The sequence below is a fragment of the Eschrichtius robustus genome, chromosome 15 (genome assembly GCF_028021215.1).
Source record: "Eschrichtius robustus isolate mEscRob2 chromosome 15, mEscRob2.pri, whole genome shotgun sequence".
Taxonomy (NCBI): Eukaryota; Metazoa; Chordata; class Mammalia; order Artiodactyla; family Eschrichtiidae; genus Eschrichtius; species Eschrichtius robustus.
This window is the reverse complement of record NC_090838.1, coordinates 29,940,034-29,955,412: the sequence shown is the minus strand read 5'-3', so window position 1 is coordinate 29,955,412 and position 15,379 is coordinate 29,940,034. Positions and strand designations below refer to the sequence as shown.

At 45.9% G+C, this 15,379-nt stretch overlaps 2 protein-coding genes across 2 annotated transcripts in view; both read right to left on the bottom strand.

Annotated features, from left to right (window-relative positions):
* LOC137778181 (annexin A2-like) overlaps positions 1 to 15,379 on the bottom strand; it is a 368,470-nt gene that overhangs the window by 94,432 nt on the left and 258,659 nt on the right.
* VIT (vitrin) overlaps positions 1 to 15,379 on the bottom strand; it is a 95,960-nt gene that overhangs the window by 11,978 nt on the left and 68,603 nt on the right. Inside the window, exon 12 of the mRNA XM_068564153.1 lies at positions 2,725 to 2,828. Within this exon, the coding sequence (XP_068420254.1) occupies positions 2,725 to 2,828 (104 nt within the window). The remainder of the gene's footprint in view (positions 1 to 2,724; positions 2,829 to 15,379) is intronic.

The following is a 15,379-nucleotide window of genomic DNA, read 5'->3' as shown; positions in this document are numbered from 1 at the left end:
ATAGCTGCATATAGTAAGGTAGGGCTCTTAAGCTGGGCTCTGTGAACCCCTGGGGCACTGGGGGTGAGTACCCACAAATCCCCTGAATTTATACACAGTATTTTGTGTATATAAGTATTTATTTGGGTACAAGGGTCATAGCTTTCAAAGGGGTCCTCAATCAAAATAAAAGTTAAGAGCTACCTTATTAAGACATTAGGGTTAATGACATTACACTCAATGCTTCTTTGGTTTTGGCCAGCATCCTGGCTCCACTGGCTAGTATAATCTTACCTGTCAAATGAAAGGATCAAATGGTTACATACTCAGTTGCTGGAGAAATGCTCCGGAGAACCCACGTGAGCTGGCTGCATAGAACACAGTCGCTAAGGGAAACATTGGCTGCTGAGAACTGCTTTCACAGCCAGGGCTGATTTCCCTCAAGGCCCAAGGCACCCAGCATTACCCGCACCCCCCCCCCTCCGCCCCCGCCCCCGCCACAGTTTAATGTTAACTGCCTGTAGACAGAGCACAGGGAGCCATCAGAAGATCACCTTGACCTCACCAATCTTAAATTTGGAGGTCATGGTCAATTTGTGCTCAATACATATTCCATCCACCTTCCAGCATGTCTTGAAAGCAGAGGCTGGAAATCTGAACACTACATTGTTGAGACTTCCTTGCAGCTAGTTCTGGATTTGTTTTAGTTTCATGAAATGATGCACACACATGAGATTTGATTCTGCTATTTCTGCTGACAAGTCTGTAGAGTGTTTGACTTCTCCAGGGAAGTGTTAGCAGAGGCGCCTATGTTTGGGTCACCAGCTTCCTTGGTGTTGAGAATGTAGGGTGCAGAGTATTCACTCTGTGGCTGTGAATGGAGCAGGCAAGGCATGGTTTTGGAGCTGGCAGCTATAGCAGAAACTTCCTGATCATGGTGGCTTCCTGGTTGAAGCAGATTCCTAAAGAGGCTGTGGTGGCAGAATTGAGAAAGCAATTTCCTGATCTTGGAAGAGGTACAGCTCCTTGGAAGTCCTGGTTCTGCAGGAAGCCTTTGGAAGCCATCTCCGAAAGCTCAGCCTAGAGTCCATTTCTTCAGAAATTCTCAAAACCATTTAATACCCTGAAATAAATCCCTTTCTGCTTAAACCAGCTGGAATGGGTTCAGTTCTCTAAACCCAAACCCAGATCAATACAGGACAGAGATAGAACATGTTACCCACTGAAAGAAGGTATGCTGATTTTATTAATCCCATCAAAGAAACAGAATGTCTTCTGAAGTTTTAAAGTTTTTATTTTTTAAACAATTCTTTTTAAAAGTTTTAAATTTTATTTATTTTTGGCTGCGTTGGGTCTTCGTTGCTGCACGTGGGCTTTCTCTAGTTGCGGCGAGTGGGGGTTACTCATTGCAGTGCGCCGGCTTCTCATTGCAGTGGCTTCTCTTGTTGTGGAGCACGGGCTCTAGGCGCGTGAGCTTCAGTAGTTGTAGCACACAGGCTCAGCAGTTGTGGCTCGAGGGCTCTAGAGCGCAGGCTCAGTAGTTGTGGTGCACGGGCTCAGTTGCTCTGCGGCATGTGGGATCTTCCCAGAACAGGGCTTGAACCCGTGTCCCCTGCATTGGCAGGCAGATTCTTAACCACTGCGCCACCAGGGAAGCCCCTGAAGTTTTAAAGTTTTACTCCATGATACATTACTGGAATTTCACTGATCTAAGTATTAAATTGAAAACAAATCAGACTTCAATTCTATCATGTTCCTGATGAGGTACTACTGATTTGGTGTCTTGGATAGCAGTGACTTGGCCAGTGTGTATTTAGACTTGTTCAGAGATCAAAGGCTCTTCATTTGCCAGATACTAATATACTGGTCTACAGAGACAAACACTGAGGTGGAGAGGGAAATAATTAATCAGGTTTACTGTAATTTTGAAGATGATCCTTCAAAGCTAGTTCTATTCCCTGTGTGCACTCCATGTCAAGCAACTGTGGCTCACTTCTCCATTTCCCTGGATTGCGATGGTACAGACAGGTTCCCCAAGAAGTGGACAGCCTTCCCAGTGCCCCCAAAACCAGAATACCATTTATAAATTAGTACACTGGCATGGGCTCATTGGTGGCCTTTCAGCTTGGTTAGTGTGAAACTGTTTCCTGATGCCTGGTCACCTCTGGGGAACTGATAAAACAGAGTTTCTGGATCTGCCCCATTGAGGACTAGATCCTGACCTTGGAATTCTGGTACCCCACTGCCACCCCCCGCCCCATCACCACCACCAAGGATCAGATAGAGACTCAGCCTGAAACAAAGACCATGTCTCTTTTTGCACAGTTATTACTATAATAGGAACTGATTAGAAAAAGACTCCCAAGGGGCACTGTGGAGCTTCCTGAATGGAACTGGTTACAAATTTTACTTATTTTTATAAAAAAAAAAAAGTTTTTACAAAATATAATGAAAAATAGTTGATGACTCGGAGAACAGTCGGGATAGTCATGACTGCAGTTCTACTTGTCCTGAAGAAAGCTGCCATACTGAGGAACCAGGCGTGCTAGAACTCTCCAGCATGTGTGTGGTAATGATTTTTGCCCCCTGAATCCATGATAATACTTGAGGAAAGATACAGATACTATGTGAGTCATTTCTTGATGGATTATTTTGATTCTTTCCTTTTTCTATCTAGCATGTTAGCAGACGACCACACAGAAAGAGAACCATGGTAGCAAGAAGATCGGCATCCGGATCACATACCTGCATTAGAAAGCCCTCCTCTCTGGGTAATTTTCTCTATGGCTGTCTTCAGATCCCGGGAATTCATGTGAGTCTTGAGATTAAACTGGGTAACAGGGTTGTCTCTGAAGATTCAGAACAAGAAATAAAAATTAGCTGGTAAGTTATTACACTTTGCGGAAAGCAGAAATCAGAGCTGATTGTTTTAGATATGAACAGAATGGAAGCTGCTTCAAAGCCTTAAGCTGGTGTTTATAAAATGCCCCACTGTGGACAGAAGTAATGGGAGGACTGGTCCTCCGCAGTGTGTGTAGAGAAAATCGGGCTGTTTCAGGGCTCCGAAGGTGTGGGTTCTAGTTCTGACTATGCTGTTTCCTAGCTGTGTGACCTTGAAAAGTCATCTAACTTCTCTGGGCCTCAGTTTCCTCATCTAGATAAAAATCAAGATCATGACGTTTATGTTGTTAAAGAGCAGGACTGTTGTCCAGTGGGATTTTGCAAATGTCAGGATGTCCCCAGGCCGCCCCAGACCCTCCTTTCCAGGAAGAGGGTCTCAGCTGATAGCCACCCCCGGGTTACCCCAGCACTGGAACTGCATCTTAACAGACGTGTCAAGGAGAAGACATCCCTTCATCTTTCTCACTCTGTGGCTCCTGTGACTGGGTGAGAATATTCAAATCTTACCCGGAAGGTCAACATCTATTTTATTGACGCCTGAAAAAGGTTAGCTGGAGAGGAGTTGGAGTGAATTAAGTGGAGAAACAGAATGAGAACCCTTCTCTAGAGCAGAGTCTCCTTGGGTAACAGGCTTGGGAGCAGCTGAGCATGGGGTGTGGAATACCTTTCGTGACCAGGTGGAAGGTGTGTCTGGAGGGACGAGGGCTCCGTGGGGTGGACGTGTGTGGTCACACTCAGGATGAAGTGGGGATGCACAGTGAAATCACATCTCTCAAAGCACTGACACTCAGCCACTGGCAGCGCTTCGTGCAGGTGTGACCTCTAAGGTCACACGGAGCCCCAGACTCCAAAAGCGCCTGCACTTGCTTCAATGCTCTGATGCTGCTGTCTTGAAATTCTTAATACTTTTTGAAAATGTGGAACTGCAAATTACGTAGCTGGTCCTGGCTGCAGATTACTAAGTCTTCAAGGAGAGGAAGAAGGAGACCTTTAAAAGCAGTCTTTCCATAAACACCTGGAGTAGATCCAGGAAGAAGCAGGTTTCGGCAGTTTCAGGTGGGAATTCCCGGGCCCTACAGTGGATTCTCAGCCAGTCCTTTGGGGAACCTGGCAGTGCAGTCACCAGGAAGCCAGTCCCCCAGGACCCGAGAGGAGACATCCTCTGCCTCCCTCCCCTCCCCTGCTCCGACCCTATTATCCGACCCTCCTAGCTATCACAAGGTGATCTATGTCGGAGGAGAGTTCGGAAAGAGGCTGGAAGGATGCCCCTCTGTCCTCCATCTCATTAGTGAATATGAGGGACACAGGCTGGTTCTTAGGCAAAACCAAAGCAAACTGCCCAGAAGTCCGCTTCTCTAAGCGAGAGGTGATGTGAAACTGGGAGGACCAACTACCTTCAGCGAAGACAAGGAAAGTTTAAGACAAGCTCAACTAGGGTGGGTGTTGGGGAAAAATCCAACCAGATGAAAAGCCACCAGGTGAAAACAAAGTTCTACTTTAGCATTAAACACAAACGAACAACAACAATAAAGCAAAGTGCAGAACAGAGAAATGTGGGCATTCTGGCTGAGCTCGACCTCACCATCAAGCCACATGCGAAGGCTGCGAACCGAACCGAGGCTGCTTTAACACACCCCACTGCTCAGGGCCCAGGGAGGGGGAATCACAGGGACGGAACTCTAGTACTTTCATGGTTAGTCTTCTTTCCCTTGGGGCTCCAGGGCTTTCCGGTTTCTATTCTCACAGATCAATTTCAGTAACTGCTGTACTTGCCCCCCGGCCACCTAGGCTCAAAACCTGGACCCCATCTTTACTTGCTCAGTCATAGGACCCATGGGACCTGTCAGGCACATCTCCTAAGTTCCTCTATCTGGAGCACTTGCTTTTATCCCCTCCTCTGTGTTTCTGTGCAACCCTCTGAGTTCAGGCTCCCTTACTTCTTGCTGGTTCTATTATGAGTCTCTATGTCAGTCTCTGCAATGCTGGGTATATGCCTGTCTGCTAGAGAACCCTTCCTCATGTTCAGCTCTGACTGTAAAACTTGGCTCAAAATCATCCGAGACTCCTATTGTTAAACTTCATATTTTGGCTTTCAAAGCCCATCCGTAACTTGATTCCAACCTAGCAGGCTCATACCGTTCTCTCTCTCACTCTCACCTATATCCTACTTAGAATGAGCTACTCACTATTTCCTGGTTTTCTAGCCCTGTGCCTTTGCTCATCGGTTCCCTCATCTGGGAAACCCCAATTGTGCCCACCCTCCAAGCTCCAGCTACCTGTCTCCCTGGGCCCCGACCCCAGCTGACAACCTCTGTACCTGCTTCCTCTAGCTCACGACACCTCGCACAGTATGTGGTACCTGCAGGCACTCCATTAACAGTATCAGAGAGACATACATTTCTTCTTTCCTCTTCTGTGCATCTCTACCTCTAAATGCTGGTGTTCCCGGCAGTTCTATCTCCCTCATGCATCCCTTCTTAATTTATGCACAACCCTGGGGGATCTCATCAACTTCAGCCACCTGGGGTTCACCGACCATTCATATGCCAACAGCTGTTTCGTGCACACTGGTCGGTCCTCTCTCTTGAACCTCAGAATAAATAAAAAGGCTTCCATACATCTGGAATACTTCCATACATCTGGAATACTTTCATACATCTGTGGTCCCTGGTGTGGTCCACAGGCTCCTTGGCTTTGATATTTCCAAAACTGAAGTCAATTATCTTCCATATCTGCTCCATCAAACCACCCACATCCCCTTCTGTAGTCCCTCTTCTGACTCATCAAGTCATCCCAGCAATATGCATTCCTGTCAGACCAACCTCTTAAATATTTCCTGTGTCTCTCTCATCCTTTCCATCCTCAAGTTTGGACTATGATCTTCTTTTTCCTGAACTACGGCTATAGCTTCCTACCTGGTCTTCCTGCACCACAGTGGCCTCTGCAGAGGATGTTTTATCCAACAGGTGCTAAGTGCCTATCAGAGGTGGATTAACTTGGATGCTAATGATACTTCTTCCAAGGGGCCTAATTTTGTATTTGTAATTTTGTGTTATTTTTCTTAAGAGTCCCCAAGCTACATAAGCTTCAGACTCCCCAAAGTCTGGATCTACCCTTGGTAACCAAGGAATATGAACTTTTCAGGGACTGGAAAAAAAAAAAGAATGAGTTAAAACAACAAAAGTATTATTAGCTAGAAAATAGAAAATTGCGAAATTGATATTGACAGTAACAACTATGTAATTGTCTACCAAACATAATGTTATATATGCCCCATTAACTGGAAAATTTTTGGCTCTACTTACATTTGAAAATGGTTTTGAGGCTAGATTTTCTCACTTTGAAAGATTTCCTGAGTGTGTCTGACGATTGTGAAGAAATCATAGCTGATCGTAAATTAAGCGTTGCTCATAGACAAATAATTTCAAAAGCAAAAATATAAAATTTTCTTTCAAAAGTGTTTACAGAAAAAGTATTTAAATGTGGAAGCTAGTCACCTAGTCACATCCATAGTGTTCCCCTGCTCATGAGGCTGTCTGAATGTCGATCACTTTGTAGAGTGATGGATCACCTCTTTCCCATACTACGTGTACTGTCAAGTCTTGTTATCTGCAATAGTTATGTTTTATAAAGCTGCTGCAAACATCAAATTAGCAAGTTCTGAGCCATTGCTCCTAGGGAAAACATGGGGTTATGTTCCTGTGGGCCTCTGGTGACATTTTCATCAATAGATCAGTATATAAACTTGTTTTATGTATGTTTCTGTTTCAAGGTACCCAATTTAATACATAAGTTTCTTACAAATAATTATATGCAAATTTTCCGTATAATGAAACACTAGCTGAGAAGAGTTTAACGTTTTCTTGACCCTGGGTAGTGCTACTGTAAATTTTTTGGCTTTCAGTCTCACAGTGCTATCCACTGTGCCTAAAAAAAAAAAATCAGTCATCATTTCATGAATTCCTAACTTCAGCCACTTTTCCTTCTTTTCCATAGCTTCATCATGCATTATAGATATTAGGTACTTTAGCACTTTCTGGAGCAGATCAAATCTGTTGATCACACACAGATCAACAAACTTCCTCTCTTTTTTGCTGAATATACCAAGTCATCAATTCGTTATTATTGAACTCATGACCAACAGCACAATAAGTTGCCTGAAGGAATTTTATCTAACACTTGCAGTTTCTCCGTAAGCACATCACAGCCTTCTTGTGCTTAGAACACTAGATCGCACTTCAACACTACACTTGGGGCCATTAAAAATAGTGAAATCACCAATGAGTAGCAGAAAAATGAGGTGCTAAATAGACTGTGAAAAGGACACTTGTTTACAGTACGAGCTGAAACTAGAAGGCAGAGCATCGCCCTGTTGAACCTCAGCTGGGAATGTTGTGTATTTCATACCCTCTCTGTGCATGTCCACACAACAACTGTGAAAGTGCCATAAGTATTGATTTTGGAGATACAAGTACATTTGAGGGAGTAGGTGAATTTGCAGATAGGGGATCTGTAAATCATGAAGATTGACTGTAACCTACTTGTGAACAGGTGCTATGTCCCAGTATTTCCTATCCCTGGTGCTTAGCATACAAGGGGTAATAGAGAATTATGGAAAGGAAGGAAGGAAGGAAGGAAGGGAGGGAAGGAGGAAGCTCAGATGTCCTCTCCTCTCTTAGATCATCCCGGGTAGAGCTGAACACTCCCCTCTGAGCTCCACACTCCACTCTCTTCCCCTATTACATCATAGCGGTAGATGACTCTATCTTCAGAAGCAGACAGATGAGCTATTCATATACCCAATGAATAGATGCTTTTCATTTTATTTAATGTTATTTCTTTTAAACATATCGCCTCCCTTACTAGCTGGTGAAGTCCCGAAGAAGAGAATCTCTATCACAGTTATTTATTTTTAATGGATTGAAAGGTTGGATCAGAGGACCTCTGAAACTCTTTCCAGTTGCTAAAATTACGATTAGGAGTAAAGCTGCAGAGCTCATCCACCAAGGGACTTACAGGCAAATGTAATCAAACCACTTAGATGAATTTTACGTTAGTATCCCCTGCAAATGGCATAGTGCTTAGACCGTGGTAAACACTCAATAAATCTTTGTTAAAATGTAATGTAATTAAATTATAGGAATGAATGGTAAGTCTTTAACCTGCAGACTGTGGCAGCTCTCAGTACCAGAGCACATGGGTGTATGTGTCCTTTTTTAGGATATATGGGCTGGTGGCCTTTTATTTAAAAGGCACCAGGCTAGGGGTAGGGATTTTTTAAATAAAAGAAGAACCTTTTTATTTAAAAAATCCCTACCCCTAGCCTGGTGCCTTTTTCAGAGATGAAGATTATTTTAAAAGTTCAAAGAGATGTGCCACTATATTTTAATGTAAGCAACCTTTTAATTTGTAATTAGAAGATCTCATTAAAGGAAAACACATTTTTTCCCTCAGTGATATCAAAGATTTCCTTTGAAAATAAGAGAAGAAAATAAAGATTTACAGCTCAAGGAGAAAATATCAAATTGTTCTATGTTTGGAAAAAGAGCTAAGACTAATGAAGAGAAATGATAGGGAGCCAGCATTTGACTATGCATAGAAAGGGATAATTCATGCAATAGGAAAGGACTATCCTGCAAGTGTGTGAGAAGAAAGAATGCCTGTTAGAGATGGGCACAGGTGATTCCTAGGAAGGCTGGGGCCTGGCGGCAGGGAACTGGACAGAGCATCTGTGTCTCCAGGCCTCCCTGATGACAAGTCTCACCTGAGGCACCCTGTTAAACTACACAGGTTACCAGGTCTCCTCCCAGCAGAAACTCAATTCAGTAGGTCTGGGCTGGGGGTAGGGATTTTTTTAAATAAGGGATCCAGATGAATCTCATCCTTGGGACAGTTTGGGAAGCCCTGGATTTTAGAGGACTTCTGAGGCCCTTTCAGTCCTAAGGTTCCCATTTGGTTGAAGTCCCAGAGTCTATTGGTTTACCCCATAATGCTTTGAGTCACATGGAGTGAGCCTCTCAAATGAATTTTTATGCCAGTAGAGACATATTAACTAACCATATTCCCTATAACAAGAACATTTTGAAACTGTTTCCTACAACAAGATATCATCACCTTAAGGTTAAAATAAAATAACATGACTATCCTTAGCCTTTTAATTAATGCTAAAGTGTGATGATTTATGGACTTAGTCATTGAGATGAACCATGCCTGTGAACTCAGGAGGGTGTTCTAGGGTGACCCTGGTTGCCTAAGGACATGCTGCTGGCTGCAGGTCGGGTGGCAGACTTGTCCCTTGAGGGTATTACCCGCTCAGAGTGAAAATGATTCTGCCCCTCCCTACAAAGGACTGAGTATGGGGCCCAGGCCGACCTGCTGAGGGAATTAGCACAACTAGCCCCTTTTGAAAGGACACTGGCCTTTCTCACATTTCTTAGGATCAGAGACGTGGAGCAGAGTCTTGTAATCAAATTTTGTTTTTAGAGGAGTCAGGGTTTTTTTTGGTAATTAGCAACAATAATTCCACCCCTCCACCAAAAAATAGAAAATAAATCTGCAAGCGTCTTCCTGCTGGAGGAAATGTGGATGAGTAATCTGCTGATCTAAGAATTACTCTGGAGCCAGGGGGCTGTCCGGCTTGCTGTCTATTACCACGTCGCTGGGCTAGGTAAGTCCAGCGACACGGAATGTCTTGGCAACAGACACAGTGTTTGGTGCTTCCCAAACTTAGCGGTTTGGCCCGGTCACCTGGGGATTTTGTTAAAATGTAGATTCTTTTTTTTTTTTTAATTTATTTTTGGCTGCGTTGGGTCTTCCTTGCTGCGCATGGGCTTTCTCTAGTTGCGGCGAGCGGGGGCTACTCTTCATTGCGGTGCACGGGCTTCTCACTGCGGTGGATTCTCTTGTTGTGGAGCACAGGCTCTAGGTGCGTGGGCTTCAGTAGTTGCAGCATGCGGGTTCAGCAGTTGTGGCTCGCAGGCTCTAGAGCTCAGGCTCAGTAGCTGTGGTGCATGGGCTTAATTGCTCCACAGCATGTGGGATCTTCCCAGACCAGGGATCGAACCCATGTCCCCTGCACTGGCAGGCAGATTCTTAACCACCGCGCCACAAGTGAAGTCCCTAAAACGTAGATTCTAACTCTGTAGGTTGGGTGCGAGGTCCGTGGTTCTGCCTTTCTAACAGCCTCCCAGGTGAGGCCGTGGATCACATTTTGAGTGGCAATGTCTTAGAGGATGCTGTAAGCATCAAGAAAATCAGCAGCAGGGCTGCCAGTGATAAGGGGAAGGGAGAAGAATAAATAAGAAGTCTGAAGCGGGCATAAGAAAGGCTGAGAGGAGGGAGGAGGATGGAGCTCCTGTAGCCCTAGGGTGGCAACCTGGCGGGGAGACAGGAGGGGCCCGGGACACAGCGTTCACCAGATGAGAGCACAGCCCCGTGGGAATATTTGTGCCTTCACATTCTGGTTGTGCAACGGAATCACCTGGGGAGTTTTAAAAATGAATGACGCTTGGGTCCCACACTCAGAAATTCTGATTTAATCGATCTGAGGTTGGGTCTGGGCATTGGGATTTTCAGATGCTCCCCAAGTGGTTCTAATGTGCATGGGGGTGGCCACCTGCTTCTCTAGCAGAATGGTCCAGGGTGTCTAGGGAGAATGATCTCAGCATGGGTGGGGGGCACCGGGATAAGCCCCAGTGATGTGCGATGGGGGGGTTGAGGGGAACCGTTGAGTAGAAATGGTGCAAGTCGAGGGCAGCGTCCTCATTTCCTTTGTCCCTCTGGGAGAACCGCGTGGTGGGGAACAGGAAAAGCATAAGATTCTTGTGTGAGCTGTATTCCCAGCTCATTCAGCCTTGAGACGGTGTCCCCAAGGCCTGTGGCTCAAGGGTTCACCTGCCTTGAGAGAGGAGTGGCAGGGGGGTCTTTGCAAGTGCCATTAGGCCCTGGAGAGCCCTCTCAGGCAGTCAGGCGGCTGTTCTGGATCCTGTTAGTTCCTGTAAAGGCAGTGTAGACTGAGGGCATGAGGAGAGGACGGGGCAGGAGTTGGAGAGACCTGTGCTCGGCCGGGTGCTGCCCTCTCACCTGGAAAGCCGAGCTGTCCCTTGCCCTCTCGGGGAGTTGGCGATTCTCACCTTGGCTACAGATTGGAATTATAGATGAAAAGACCAGCTTCTGGGTATTTGCAGGATTCTGGTTTAATAGGGCTGGGATGGGGCCCAGGCATCAGCATCTCTAAAAGCTCCCCTGGTGATCACAATGTGAAGTCGGGGCTGGGCACTCCCTTCCTGCTCTGAAGTCCTGAGGTGCTGAGACTTGCAACTCCCGGCCCCCTCCAGCCGGGGCTCATGCCCCAGCCCCTCCCATCCCTTCCTTTGCTGCAGACTCAAGGAAATGTGACAGAATGGTCCTCCTTGCCAGGTGTATTAGTTGCCTATCTCAGTTGTAAACTTAGGGGCTTCAACAACACACTTATCAGTTTACAGCTCTGGAGGTCAGAAGCCCAAATTGGGTCTCCCTGGCAGGGCTCTGCTCCTTTCTGAAGGCTCGAGAGAGAGTCATTGCCTTGCCTTTTTCAGCCTGCATTTCTTGGTCAGGGCCCCTTTCCTCCAGCTTCAAAGAAAGCTGTCGCATCTTTCTGACTAATCTTCCATAGTCACATCTCCCTCCAACTGATAATAGCTGGGAGAGGTTCTCTGCTTTCAAGGACTCAGCTGATTAGACTGGGACACTGGGTAATCCAGGACAATCTCCCCATCTCAGGGTCCTTGACTTTAACCACATCCACAAAGCCCCTCCTGCTCTGTGAGGTCACACATCCAGGGGTTCCAGACGTGGGCAGCTTTGCGGCCATTATTCTGCCCATCACACCGGACCCGACACCTCGTTTCTTCTCCCTCCTCTGGTTGCCCCACACTCAGTGGCTCAGCTGATCCACGGGAGCCTCTGGGCATCCTTCCTGCTTTGGGGGCAGGAAGGGAGGCTCAGCTGAGGGTGTCAGTCAGGGCTGAGCTGGGTGGGCTGTGAAGTAAAATAGTAAGGAGATGCAGCCCACCTCAGAGCCAAAACACGGGGCGCCTGTCAGAGAACCATGAGCAAAGAAAAACGGATTTCACTTTGAAATGAAGAGAAACCGATATTTTGCTTTATTCTACAGCTGTTTTCCAATGTTGGTATCCTGGGGTTGATTACAAAGTTCAAAAGAACCTGTGCAATTCTGTTCCATTTATACTGAAATCAGGGACAAAAACAAAATCCTACGGAAGGTCGAGAGGGCATTCAGCCCCTGTGGATCCAGGTGGCAGCTAAAATGTGAGCTGCTTGTCTTCCTTATTCTGTTTGCTAGACTTCACCTAACAGCGACTTGCTCTGGCCATTCTTTCATCTGGCCTCTTAATGTTCCTGTTGGTCATAAGCGCAATCACGAGCATGTTGGCTGTTTAACTGCAAATTAGAACATGTGTGCAAGATGGGGGCTTGAGCCTTGGCCTTGTCTTCAGCAGTGTCTCTGTCCTCAGTTTGGTGGAAAGCTTCCATTATCAGGAGCTTTCTTGGCAGAGGAGCAAAATCTTAAAGTCAATTTGGTTCGACATTTTAGGGATTAACCCAAGATTTAACATCTCTCCTCTCCCCAGTGGTCATGCATTTAGCTGTGTGTTCTTAGGGAAGTCACTCAACCTCTCTGCGTCTGTGTCATACGCTGCGTCTCTTACTGGAGGTGCGTGATGACTGTGGAAGGAACGCTGTGGTTGCTGAAAGGTTAACGCGGGCCTGGGCTCCGAGCCTCTGCAGGTGCGGCGGGGGGGATGTGGGAGAGGGAGCATGATGGCACCACGGGGGCTGAGGAGCTCCCCCTGGTCCGGACCAGAATTAGGAGCCCAGCCAGTGCAAGGGGGAAGTTACAGAGGAGCAGAAACCACGAGCCTGGCAGGGGATGTTGCTGGGCCACTGAGGAGAGAGCGGAGTGGACAAGCAGAGAGACAAGGAGATGCAGGGAAAGGAGGAGGGAGGGGATGACCAAGACTTGCCAGTCCTGTGACATCACTCTCCCTTCACCTGCCTGCCTGGGTTGGTTTTCTGTTTCCTGAACCCAAAATATCTTTGTGTAGGATGCTTACGGATCAGGATACAGAACGACCATCTTGTACATCCCGTCATTTTTAGCCTCCTCGTATTTTTATTTCTTATTTGCCTCTGTTTCCTGTTAATAGTATGAGTCTTCTAAATTCCAAATTTAAAAGTCTAAGTTCTGCCTCAGCTCTAAGGAAAACCAAGGGAAGGAATCTTCTGGGGGGAGTCTCCCATGTGGACCCACGGCAGCAGTGACAGAGGGGAGAGGCCCGAGAGCAGGAGAAATTCTGAGCTCGGGAGTCCCCCAACCTTGGCCAGCTCCTTTCCAACCCCAGTCTCACCTTCAGTGCTCGTTCTTGCCAAGGTGGTCTTTTCTTTTAGAGCCTTGTTTCCTCATTGTAACACGAGGAGGTGGAACCAGGAGCTTTCTAAGGCCCCACTGCTCTGTGATTCTGAGAGAGCAGGGCTGATTCCCTGTGGGTGTGAACTGGGCACTAGAATCCGGTGAGAACCCAAAGTACCTGTAGAGGAATCAGTTTCCCAGCCAGCCAAGCAGTGGAAAGCCCTTTTCCAGAAACACTGGCCCCATGTCTGCATCGACCTCTGCCCCCATACACTTTCCTTCCCCACCCCCTGCCCTCTCTCGCACTAAGACCATTTGCTGAAGAAAGGACGGATGGGAGCCACCCAGGTGGCTGAAATAAAAGCAATTTCACCTGGGTGTGTGGATTTCCCCTTCAGCCTCATCACACCTTCCTAATGCCTCTCTCCAACTGATTTTGTTCCCCGCATTCCCCTGACGGATGTATAACCTCTGTGCAGCCATCATTTCATTGCTGATCATTCACCCACCTAATCAGAACCTGAGGCTGGAAGGGAGAGGAATGCTCACCCAGCATGTTCACCCAACATTCACTGATTGGATGTCTTCTGAGTACAGAGCCAGTCACTGAATTACAGAACATCAGGGCTGGCAGAGCCCTAATAAATCATCTGGTCCGACCGGCCTGTACTTTAGAGATGGCAGCTCTTACATGGAGAGGTTAAGTGACTTGCTTAGGGTCACACAGCGGAGCTAAGGCTAGAATTCAAGACGTCCTGTCACCAGTTCATTGTGCTTTCCACTCCACCCCATGGCCGAAGGAGGGTGAAGATGATTGATTGGTTTGTATGAGCATAAAGTAAAGGAAAACAGACACATTTCCCTTAAGGGCTTTAAATTAATAAGGACCCTGGACGGAAAAAAAGATGAATAGGGAAGGCATTTTTAGAAAGTGACATTGGAAAGCATGGAGGTAAACTCTTCCCTGTAAATGGTGATGACATTAGGAACACATGAGAGAAAATGTCTTTTTGAGGGGAAGGAGTCTTTATTGATTTTTTTCCTTCCCTGCTACATTTGTTCCTTAATCCATGTTCCCATCAGCACACAACACAATGCTCCTGCCATTTTTCTTTTCCTTGACATATTTATCACCTTATTTTCATATTCTCCTATAAACCTTGGTATACACAGCTTTTAAAGCAGCTATTTTTAATGCAAGATGACATACCAAGCTTTGAACCCCCCAATAAAACTGACCAGGAACATCTGGCACTAAAACGCTTACATTTCCTCCCCAGAGAAGCCTGCTATTCATCTGCTAACTTTAAAAAGTAACACAGGAATGAAAATAGGTTGACGTCTTGAAAACAAGAAAACAATGACCAAAACCACGTATTTTCCTATTTCAAGTTAAAATCCCCCAGAACATCTGACATTGAGAATTAACATGTGTAGCAATTGGTTATTTTCATATATTTGACTCTGACTATATACAAGTGCCACTTAGCTATTTTCCTTCACAGAAATAGAAGATAGTGCTAAATATGTTATTGGAATTTAATTCTAAAAATACAAACATTATAGGTTCTTATGAAAATAAAGCATTTTATTTCTTTGGACATCTCAAAACTAAATATTCTAATGTCTGTGACATAACAACCTCGGTTAAAATGCTGTTCTGGGATGTTCCCGGGAAACATTTGAAGGGACCGGAGACGGCCCCAGATGTTGTCAGGTGTGTGTTTTTTACTTTTCAGGCTGTGGCTTCTGAGCAAGAGGTACCAAAGCCTAGGGTAGTGTCCAAGGCCGAGGCTAAGCTGCAGATCTGGGAGAAGGAGGGGCGGGTTGTGCCCGAGATCTTTTGTGGAAAGTGAGACAGTTATCCTGCCCTTAATGGCTCTTGATCAAAAGCCCACCTGTTATTTGAGATTTGTGCTTGTTTACGCCTTTGATTGCCTATTTATTTTCAGTTGATATCTGTATATCTGCTTTAGCGAGAAATCTATTACATCTGAAATAAGATTGACTTATTATCCCCAATGAGAGAAAAGTTGAGATTGGAAGTTAGCATGCGCCCTCAATTTCTACCCTACGTAGAATAGTAAA